The following is a 12037-nucleotide window of genomic DNA, read 5'->3' as shown; positions in this document are numbered from 1 at the left end:
TTAAATACTTTGATTGTCATAATTTCCCAGCTCCACCACCGCACATGCTGTTTTTGTTTTTTAACCTGGGATGACTATTGCTCTCCACTCAGTTTTCCCACTGCACATATGACATGTAGACACATATGGAAAGGTGTTTTCTTTGTTCCCATAGTACCTGATGTGCATTTCACTTTTTTGGCCACGATGCTCAACTTGTGGGATCTTAGTTCTCTGACCAGGGATTGAACCTGGGCCATCAGCAGAGAGAACACAGAGCCCTAATCACTGGGCCACCAGGGAAGTCCCCCGATACATATTTATTTATCAGTACACACCACGTTGTTTTCCCAGTTTGTGTCTCCCCACCAGACTGAGCTCCTTGGCATCTGAATCTGTTTTCTATCTTTCTGTTTCCAACAGCCAGCCCAGTGCCTGGCTCAGAACAAGCATCCAAAGAATGAATGAATGAATGAATGATATAAAACAGACTTGGGTAAGTTGGTTGAACTAGGTTATAGTATGTCTATATTTTTTATAAGATTTGATTTAGGTAGCTCAGTTGGTAAAAAAAAAAAAAAAAAAAAAATCCACCTGCAATGCAGGAGACCCAGGTTCGATCCTTGGGTTGGGAGGATCCCCCGGAGAAGGAAATGGCAACCCACTCTGGTATTCTTGTCTGAGAAATCTCATGGTCAGGAACCTGGCAGGCTACAGTCCATGGGGTTGCAAAGAGTTGGACATGACTTAGTGATTAAAACACAAAAGATAGTGTGTGAAGAATGCATCTACCCAGTTAGCAGACACATGATGGCAAGTTTGCCAGCAGCAAATTGCAAAATACCTGAAACTGCAGGATTGCTGAGTGATCTGGAACTGAATTTGCACCAGTTCTTGGTTGGACTAGAAAAACAAAAAGAAATCCCTGAAACAGTATTTCTGTGAGACTCAAGGGCTATTGTGTTGAGTTCACTGAACCGTAGCAGGTGCAGTTACCACAATAGCTTTCTGTGGAGCTGGGAGCCAGGCTGGCGCATGGGCAGGTGGCTGTATGGCAGAAAGACTGGGGGAGGGGTGTTGGACGCCGAGGAAGTTGCAGGTGATAGTTAATATTCTGACACTATACTATGGTTGCCCTAGAATTGCACTGCCTGCATATGAATCTTGCCCTACTTTTATTAGCTGTGGCAACTCACATAATTCCCTTTTTGTCTTTCCATTTATAGACTAGAAGTCTAGTTTACCTACTCTAGAGTACCAATCTCTTGAGGTTTTAATGAAGATTAAATGAGATCACAGTTTCTAAAATAGGTGCTCAATAAATGTCAACTATTATATCAATTTACAGGTTGTGAAAAGGCAAATGAGAAGGTCTCTGAAGTTAGAGGCCATGCCCATCTTACAATTGTGTCTCTATCACCTGGCACATCAATATAAGTTGTTTAGCAAATGTTTGTTGAATTCGTAAATGAGAATGGTCAAGCAGTTTTTCAGAGCTCTCTTAGTATGGTGGCTTTCTCTAGGATGTGACTCTCCGACAAAGCTGTTCAGTTTAACTTCACGGTACCAGGGCTCTGAGTTTGCACAGCATGTTTTGTGCCACTCGGAACTACACCAGAGATGGGCAGGAGTCACAGCATCACTGGGTCTCCTGTTAGGAAAGGGGCTGGTGCCACATCAACATCTGAGTCCCCAAAGACAATGCCAGCAGTACATCTGGAAGTGAAGTTTCTCTCTGAACATTTATTCCACAGTCATAGAAACTGAAGATGGAAAAGACCTGAGGACATCTAGTCCATCCATGTGATTGTACAAGAAAAGTGGCTGGAGCAAAACAGCCTGTTCACTTCATGCTCACAAGACAGCATTTCAGTCCTTCCTGGAGTGGAGCGATTGCACACACATTAAAGTGAAGACACAATGCAAACACTCTTTACAAACCTTAAGAAAATACTTATAGGTACGTTATTTTCAGAAAACAGGAACTAAAAGAATAAGGGCATCCTGGATTAGATGGACATGGGTGGGTGAAGAATAACTAAATGCTGCAGAGTGAAGTGGTTTTGATGACTAGAAAGCAATCCCTTCTGAGGACTGGATGAATTTTCTGGTTTGCTTATCAAAAATATGAGTGGGGAGGAAGAGAGGCTCTGTCATTTTTTTTTCCCCTTCAGTCTTTATCCATACCAAGGAAGGGCTCACTAGCCCCAAGGCTCTAACAGACCCAGCATCAGCACTGAGAAGTCTGTTGCCCAGATGGCATAGCTCTGTCCTGCTTGGCAGCTGCTCCACTTACCACTTATCTGGTGGGCATGGAAGCAGCAACTCCTGAATAAAGCTTGTGCAACAAGATCCGTGGATAATGGAGAGTTGCCCCCAGGCATGTTAAAGACTTCACCCGATTGGGTCCCTGTGGGTGCCTCACTTGTCTGGCCCAGACATTTCTTCCAACATGTCTTCAGTTGTTGGAGGCATTCCCCTGCTCCTCCACCTTGGGCATCCAAACTCTAGAGCCCTTGTTTTCATTATTTACATGAACCAGTAGCCCCGTCTGTCGCAACTCACCCAGTCCTGTTCATTATATGCTTCCTGGGCCAGGAATTCCCCCTTGTATACAGGGTCGGGTGTGTGACAGTGGGCCTGTCGTGTTCCTGGTTTCCCAACATCAGACCTTGGAAAAAATAGATCTGACCTCATGAAACAGGACCCACAGTAGGGGCAAGTTAGAATCCCCTGCCTCTTTCTTCTTCACCAGAAAACTACCCTCCACCTGAAAACTTCTGATCTTTGTGTTTCTTGAGCCTGAGGGGAGCTGAGAGAATATAGGTGGAGCAGAACAAGGAAGGAAGGATTTCAGAGGACCCACCATTTCATGAAATCTTTTTACAAAATACAACACACTTTCACAAATTGCAAAACACTGTTCAATTACTACTGATAAAAATAATCATTGCTACTTAACATGAAGACTGCTTCATTTCACCACAAGCAACTATTCTTTGTTTTTCTTTGTTCCAGAACATGGAGGCAATTCAAGCAATGCTGACAACAGTAAGCCTGCTTTCAGCCCCTGCAGCTTCTGGCCGCATCCTGGCTGCAGTTTTGGCCACATAGTTCATCAGGAGATATTTGAGAAGCCATGCCCTGGTCATCTACTTTGTGGATGGGCAGGGTGGTCTGGCATGTTATCACCACTGCTCAGAATGCCTCAGGAGAGAAGCTTAAGGTAAACCTGATATACAAAAATTCAAACTTACAAAACAGATACATTAAGGGATAATTAATTGCATTACAAAAGGATTCTTTACAAAAGAATTCACCTCTGGGTTCCTTTAAGTAGCCAGCTTCTCAAGTAGTCAGAATCTAAGCTGAGTTATAAAAGTGTCCACGTACGTTAGGAGCATGGCTGTTACGTGAGTTGAGGTACACCTGTACGTCAGCCTTCTGGGCTGTGTAGAGGTTAGCAGTGCAGAGCATGGTGGCAGAGTCTTGAGAGCATCCTTAGCTGTTGCAGGTGGGATTGGATGGCTAAGGGGCATAGTCTTTCAAAGGCAGCTGCAAACCTGCTTCTGGGTCTGGGGTGAGAACATGGGAAGATGGGCATTTCAAGACAGAGTTGTCCTTTCTGTTTCCAGGGCTCACTGTCCCCTCGTTGTTGAATGGTTTCATCTGTGTGGTTGATTAAGTCTAACATTAGAAGAACCCTCCCTCATCAGACTGTCTAAGCCTATATCCACCCAGGGGTTTCTCAGACAACTAACTAATTGCTTATCTTACTTGCAGCTTGAAGTGTTATCTTTCCCTGGGGTCCTGGGCAGCTCTTAGTGGGAATTCAGGGATTGCGTCCAAAAGTAGGGGAAGAAATTTTGCATTTAAGGAGCTTTTGCAATGATCTGCAACTTACAGAACATAGTGCTTGGCACAGTGGTAAGTCACTGTAGGCCTCAAATTGATTGGGATGGAGCAAAGATGATAAGCAACTGAGAAAATAAAGCAAGTAATTGATAGACAAGAAAGTCTAGTCTGACACGGTGCCCTGGGGTGAGAATGGCTGTATGGACAGTGAATTGGCCATACAGGTGTGTGCTGAAGACTTTTAAGAAAAGCTCATAAAAGTTTCTTTTCAATTCTCCCCATGCTTGGAACAGCCAAACTTCTAGAACAGTGTTTCTTGAAGAGTCATTTTTAGACCACATGTCAGTCACGTGGGGGTGCCAGTAACAGGAGGTTTCTGAGCCTACATCCACCCCCCTTCCCACCCCATCCTTCGGGGATGAGCCCTGGCAGTCAGCACCCTGATGAGGTGCTAGGGGATTGAGAATTGTTGTTCTATAGTGTCCATACTCCTTTCCTGTTCTGCATGTCCAAGCCTTTGTACACTGGGAAAGGGATGCCTAGGCACAGGGGAAACTGCTTACTCATAGCAACCATTAGATAGGGTTTGGGGGAAAACCAGAGGGACCAATGCCTGTTCAGTTTCTTACAGATGAGCGAGTATGAGGCTGCAAGACTGACTTGGTAGGGATCCATACAGATATGAAAAGCACAGGGCACATTCCCGAATGCTTAAGCTTGTGATGTACACAGGCTTGAGGTTCATCTCTGGGAGTCCTACAGCTAAGACATAGGTGACTGCTGATCTGAGAACAGCCTAGTACATGGCTTGCAGAACATCTCCATTAATTAACCCACAGTACCAGCTCACATGTCCTGTGCAGGCAGTTAGCAGGAATATCCCAGTCTCATCCTAAGGTCACATCTTTGCCTTGCTTTTCTCTCTCTTTGCTTTATAAAAGGCACACACTATAGTGTAGATGCTTAGTTAGAAGTAAAGCCCTATTCATTCCTTAGCAAACTTCCTTTTTTGTTGTTCAAAAAGCATGGTGTACATTTTAATGCCTCTTCTGTCTGTCTTCTTCCTGTTCACTGCATCTCTGTCCCCTTTCATAGGGGCATGTAAACATGTTCCTACCCAATGTTAGGATGGTGTCAGAGATCCAGGACCCTTTTAAAACCATGGCTCTGGCCTGATCCAATCAGTCATCAGCCTGCTGTGATATGAGTGAGTTCAGCTGACTTTTCTAAGTACCCACCTCCCCATCCCAAGTGTCTCTAGCTCTTCCCTGGCTCCCCATTCAGACTGTGGGGACACATCTAGACTGGGGAGCTATAGCAAAAGTCACAGCCCTGAATAACCCTGCTCTATACTAAGATTTGGAGAAGGGAAAGGGTACCCACTCCAGTATTCTGGCCTAGAGAATTCCATGGACTATATAGTCCATGGATTCGCAAAGAGTCGGACACGACTGAACGGCTTTCACTTTCATATACTAAGATTAAAACCAACAACCCAAGAAGACACAGATATGGTTAACACTTTTATCTCTGATAGTTGATAGTGCACAGAAAGGGCTAAAAACCAGAATTAGTAATGTGGCACCTGGTGAAAAGGTTAACAGGAGCTGGGGTTGTCTGGTTTTTCACAGATCCCTCACATGGCGTTACTCCTGACTAAGATTCCTGCTCTGAAAAACATACCTACCCAGGAGACCTAGAATGAGCTTGAGAAGACTGGCCACTGCTTTGCAGGTAGGGGGAGAGCACACTTGACCTCTAAGAAGACCCAAACCTCAGCTTCCCCCCACCTTGGTCAATAGTTACAAAAGAGCATTACAAAGTGTCTCAAGGGCTCAGAGGAAGGCCAGGAAGTGAGAGAGGGGAGCAGCGTGGCCACTCAGGGCTCACAAGTTCGATTTGTCCTTTGATACTCTTCCAGCTCCGTTTTCCTGCTCATGGCCAGCTGCAGCTCCTGGCGGATCACCTGAATCTGCCTCTCCAGCTCTGAGAGCTCTTGGATCACTGAGTTCCGAGCCCCGCTGTGGGAGTCTGCTTTCCCATTGGTGGTCAGCGAGGCAGGGAGCTCTCTTCTCCTCGGAGGGAGAGGAATGTCCTGGTGGGTCCGGACGCCCAGCTGGTTTGGTCCACCCTCATCATTAAAGATGTACTTTCGTCGATTGTCATGGCTCAGGTTGGAAGTATTCCACACGGTGAGGTGACGGGGCCCCACACTGGACCTAGGAAACCAAGAGACACTTTAGATTGAACTTCTTTAGATTCACTTTAGCTCTGCCCATCTTTCAGCCACTTCCTTGTGAATAATACAGAGCTGGATATGCAGATAGAGCTGGAGTCACAAAGCCATGGACAGACTACCTGCTGGAGCATCAGGGGGACAAAAGGAGTCCTTTTCAACTGAAGTTCAGCTTCTCAACAAGTCTCATGCTGCCCTGATGCTGGAATGGGTGTATCACCTGGGGGGCTGACGAATCAGGGTATGGCATGTTCTTTTATGAAGAACCTTAGATGCTTTTCTATTCTCTTCCTGCCAGTGAAGCTCAGAAAGCCACACTGCATTGAAACAGTCTATGGCTATAAAGATGATGCTTTGGTAGATGTGAAATTCTGTTTATTCAGCTGTTTGACTCTAAGCATGGTCCTGCTAGTAGACACTCTAATATGATTCATCCTTAGTCCCATAGGACAACCCTGATGTTTACTAGTTGAGTTTGAGGAGAATAAAAGCATACAAGCTGCAGGTTTCAGCAAACAGTGTCCCATTATAGAGATGACATTGTGAGCTGAGAATGACAGCTGAGATTTGAAGCTTAATAAAAAAAAAATACCCAAGAAATCCTCAAATTCTTGCTGGGATAATGAAAGTCAAAGAGAAATACATTTGCAATCCTCTTTCAGGCTCCTCTTAAACCAACTACCGCCACCCCTGAGATGGCTGTAGACAGCAAAAGAGCTATTGATGGCCAGGTTCAGGAGGAAGGGGTCTGGTTTCTGAAATACACTGACAGCCAGATGCAGTGAGAAGAGTTTCTTGTTACAAGAACAGATTAGAGCCTTAAGCACATGACTGCTGTTTTCTTCCAGCCTTGTTGAAGGAGGCGAAGGAGGAGGATTATGATCACTTTTGCAATCTGCTGCTGCTGCTAAGTCGCTTCAGTTGTGTCCGACTCTGTGCGACCCCATAGACGGCAGCCCACCAGGCTCCGCTGTCCCTGGGATTCTCCAGGCAAGAACACTGGAGTGGGTTGCCATTTCCTTCTCTAATGCATGAAAGTGAAAAGTGAAAGTGAAGTGGCTCAGTCGTGTCCGACTCTTAGCGACCCCATGGACTGCAGCCTACCAGGCTCCTCTGTCCATGGGATTTTCCAGGCAAGAGTACTGGAGTGGGGTGCCAGTGCCTTCTCCATTTGCAATCTACCACAGGACAAAATAAAACAGAAACACTGTATTAAGTCCTTGTATCCTTGTTCTCATCCATGTAACTGAATCAAGACTTTATTCCTGGACTCTTACTAAGGAAAAGGAGAAGGGAGGACCTGCAGTGGAAGGGGAAAAGGGAGAGATAAATGTTGATTCAGTTACATGGACAAGAACAAAAACACAAGGACTTACCAGGGTGATCCTGTTTCATTTTGCCCTGTGGAAGATTGTGAAAGTAGTCATAATCCTTTCTTCTTCCTTTCATCCATATCCCTCTGTAATGTAACTTCACAGCTCATCCTTATCAAGGAGGGTTCAAGGGGAAAGTCTGTTTTCTCTTCCCCTTGAATTTGGCCTGGTCTCATACTTGTCCTGGCCAATAGAAAGTGGCAGAAATGGCAGGTGGCAGTTCTAAGCTTCGCAAACTTTCACTGCCTCTCTCAGAACCCTGCTGCTTCAGTGGAACGAGTCCAGGCTGGTCTGCTGGGTGATAACAGACCATCAGAGTGAGTCCCCAGACTCCCTGGTTGACCAGCTGAGGCCATCCTAGACCAGCCAGCTCTGTTTCTCCCTCCTTCCCCCCAAGCTGGCTATAGGCAAAGGAGCAAGTGTGGCCACGATCAGCCAAGTTTGGCCCAGACTGCACAGACTGCACAGCTGACCCATAGATTCATAAGCAACTCACTATTGTTTAAACCATTATAAGTTGAGCTAATTTCTCTCACAGCAAAAATTGGTGATATATGCCCCCAGCCATTAAAACACACAAACACCTTCTAAGCCAATCTGTAGTTCTTTAACATTTCTCACATCTTAAGTCTCATATATAAGGACAGGGGGCACCATAACAGAGTTTTCCTGTGTCCTGGGCTGGGTACAACTTTTATAATGAGCCCACTCACAGCTCCACTGACTTTATTCCAGGTCAGAGGTATGGTTATAATTTTCCTCCTAGCCTTATGTTTCCCTTTCTTTCTTCAATTTTTTTCCTATTGAATTTGAATAATTTCAAAACAATCTTGTTTGTGGTATGTATTATTGCATATATGGTTTATGATTTGTATATCTTGAGGTGAGAGGAAGAGAAAAGAGGAGGTATATTGGAAATCCAGTGGAGTGAAGGACAGACCAAAATTACACAAAATAACATGCTGAATAAACTAAGGACTGTGTGTGTGTGTGTGTGTGTGTGTATATAGTCTTTTGCAATATCTACTTTTTTCTTCTGCTTTAAGTAAAAAAGGAGCAATATCTATTCATGCCATGGCTCCCAAATTTCTCCAGGCCTTTCCTCAAACCCATGTGTTAGTAATTCATTCATTTATCTATTATGGTATTTACTCAATCAATGTGGAACATAGAAGAGGAATGTAAAGTTGTACCAGATAAAGATATTTGCACAGATACTCTTGCAGAAAAAAAGAGAGAGAAAAAGTTTTTGAGCCAAGAGACCTAACTCTAGGATTATGGGATGATTCATAGTGGGGAAAACCTAGGAGTTACACATTAACACATTTTCCTAGAATGCCAGGCAACCTCAGAAATCAAGCAAATAGAAATAGCCAGTCTGGTTTTCTCCAGAGCTTTGTGTATATATCTGGGAACATAATATAGAATAATAAGCAAAAATTGGACTCCGTGATAGGTGATAGGCGGAAGCATCATCAGTGCTCTGATTCTGACATGTGGCTCTGAGCCATTTATGAATGCAAGGTGGTAGATACTGAATGTCAGATGTGGTGTCTAACTGGAAGAAATGAATGTGTTATATTGTTAGCCTCTACAGTGTTTCAGTTGTAGTTTGTAAGCTTTCCTGAGCGTTAGAGTGTAAAGTGACTAGTGAGTTGAGTGAATTTAACACTAAAAAGTTTTCACAGGGCAGTTTTATACCTTTGAGGTTCAATACTCCACTAGACCATTCAGAAGAGACGTGACATCAGTGGGCCCCCAAACACTCACTGCATTTGAAAGGTTACAAGTGGGTGTTGGGTTGTAGGGAGATGGCATAGGAAATATGGGCCCAATAAACCATGAGGACATGTTGTCTTAGCTCCTTCTCAAAATAAGGGATTTCAGAAGGGAATCTACAAAAAAAAAAAATGGATATGTTGAGAGAAAGACACATTTGATTCTGAATTTAGGCAAGAGAGATGTGAATAGGAGTCATATCACAGTTGGAAATGGGATCACTGGTAGCTTCCTGTTTCTATTATGGTCAGAGAACAAATGCTTTGTTATTGTGAGATGGTGTCTTTGCTGCTATGTCTTCTTGTGTTCCTCTCTGGTTAAACATTTATGTTAAAAATAATTATAGAAAAAAATATATGCAACACATAGAAAAAAATATACATAACACGACCTAGAACAGATATGACCTGATTAGCCTGCAGTTTGTTGCTGATGGGGCCACAGTCTGATACAGGAAGACCACAGACCATGCTGGGAGGAGGGTGTGCTCACTGCCTGGAAAGAGAGGCTGTAAGAGATAGCTGAAATGATTCTGACAAGCTCCATGCAAATTGCAGAGAAGGGGACTCCAGCAGTCCCTGAGGAGATACAGATAATGAAAAAGAATCATGTTTTCCACTCCCTTTTCCTTGTCCATTGCAAATGAGAAGTGTGAGTGTCAGATTTCAAATTACCCAGAAAGCTAAGGTAATCCTCAGCTTGAAGCTGAGGATCTGCTGTAGATGACAGAGTTGCTTGGAGGTAATGCTGTGAACAGAGCCTGTGGACATAAGAAAACACCAAGAGGCAGCAAGAAACAGAGGCCAGCCAGGTACCAGACCCAAATACTTCTGACATCTCTAGCCACCATGAATGAGGCTACAGTTTTCCACAGGCTGGATGTGGGGAAGGTGCAGAGTTTCAATTTCCACATGTCAATTATGCATTTAATGCCTGTTACTTCCTATTAATGAGATGTTCTTTTCTGGGGAGTTTGCAGTAACAGTGCCAGGAAATGGATTAAGCAGAACATGTCTGTTGCATATTTCAAATATTCCTGTGAGTGCTGGAAAGGAGTCGGGAGTGGAAACATGCCAAAAGGGCAATATTGCATGAAATTAATTGCCTGAGGTACTTATGAATTTACTCTTACGTGTATTTGGTACACAATAAAATAGCTAAAGTAGCTTTGTTTGGGGGGCTTTAGATGTATTATTTAATTCTTAGAGTCTCTAGAAAGTAGGTACTCTATCTCATTTTTACAAATGAGAAAATTGGGGTACAGAGAGGTTAAATAAATGACTTGCCCAGGACCACACATAGTATAAGTATAGGAGTCAGGATTTGGAGCCAGATACTTGACCCTAGGGGGCTTCCTAGGTGGCACTAGTGGTAAAGAACCCACCTGCCACTGCAGGAGACATAAGAGACTCAGGTTCGATCCCTGAGTCGGGAAGGTCCCCTGGAGGAGGGCATGGCAACCCACTCCAGTATTTTTGCCTGGAGAATCCCATGGACAGAGAAACCTGGTGGCCTACAGTTCTAGGGTCACACGGAGTCAGACATGACTGGAAGACTTGGCATGCGTGCACACTTAGGCCTAGAGATTGCACTGGCACTTTTTTCACAACATCTATTGCCTCTCCTGCATTTCAGTGTCTATCTACGTACAGATATTTTTTTGGTCTGTTCTATTTCTAGAGGAAAACAATAGAATGGGAAAGGCTAGAGATCTCTTCAAGAAGATTAGAGATACCAAGGGAACATTTCATGCAAAGATGGGCACAATAAAGGACAGAAATGGTATGGGCCTAACAGAAGCAGAAGATATTGAGAAGAGGTGGCAAGAATACACAGAAGAACTATGCAAAAAAGATCTTCATGACCCAGATACCATGATGGTGCAATCACTCACCTAGAGCCAGATATCCTGGAATGTGAAGTCAAGTGGGTCTTAGGAAGCATCACTACAAACAAAGCTAGTGGAGGTGATGGAATTCCAGTTGAGCTATTTCGAATCCTAAAAGATGATGTTGTGAAAGTGCTGCACTCAATATGCCAGCAAATTTGGAAAACTCAGCAGTGGCCACAGGACTGGAAAAGGGCAGTTTTCATTCCAATCCCAAAGAAAGGCAATGCCAAAGAATGCTCAAACTACCGCATAATTGCACTCATCTCACACACTAGCAAAGTAACGCTCAAAATTCTCCAAGCCAGGTTTCAGCAATACATGAACCGTGAACTTCCAGATGTTCAAGCTGGATTTAGAAAAGGCAGAGGAACCAGAGATCAAATTGCCAACATCCACTGGATCATTGAAAAAGCAAGAGAGTTCCAGAAAAACATCTATTTCTGCTTTATTGACTATACCAAAGCCTTTGACTGTGTGGATCACAACAAACTGTGGAAAATTCTGAAAGATGGGAATACCAGATCACCTGACCTACCTCCTGAGAAATCTGTATGCAAGTCAAGAAATGACAGTTAGAACTGGACATGGAACAACAAACTGGTTCCAAATAGGGAAAGGAATAGGTCAAGGCTGTATATTGTCACCCTGCTTATTTAACTTATATGCAGAGTACATCATGAGAAATGTTGGGCTGGATGAAGCACAAGCTGGAATCAAGATTGCTGGGAGAAATATCAATAACCTCAGATATGCAGATGACACCACCCTTATGGCAGAAAGTGAAGAGGAATTAAAGAGCCCTTGATGAAAGTGAAAGAGGAGAGTGGAAAAAGTTGGCTTAAAGCTCAACATTCAGAAAACTAAGATCATGGCATCTGGTCCCATCACTTCATGGGAAATAGATGGGGAAACAGTGGAAATAGT

The 12037-nt window shown here is 43.9% G+C and overlaps 1 protein-coding gene across 1 annotated transcript in view; it reads right to left on the bottom strand.

Annotated features, from left to right (window-relative positions):
- Window positions 1–1702: 1702 nt before the first annotated feature.
- GRIN3A (glutamate ionotropic receptor NMDA type subunit 3A) overlaps window positions 1703–12037 on the bottom strand; it is a 211903-nt gene continuing 201568 nt past the window's right edge. Inside the window, exon 9 of the mRNA XM_005908425.2 lies at window positions 1703–6053. Coding sequence (XP_005908487.1) covers window positions 5714–6053 — 340 coding nt within the window. The 3' untranslated portion in view covers window positions 1703–5713. The remainder of the gene's footprint in view (window positions 6054–12037) is intronic.

This window comes from Bos mutus, chromosome 8, assembly GCF_027580195.1.
Source record: "Bos mutus isolate GX-2022 chromosome 8, NWIPB_WYAK_1.1, whole genome shotgun sequence".
Taxonomy (NCBI): domain Eukaryota; kingdom Metazoa; phylum Chordata; class Mammalia; order Artiodactyla; family Bovidae; genus Bos; species Bos mutus.
This window is presented reverse-complemented; position numbering and strand designations above follow the sequence as displayed.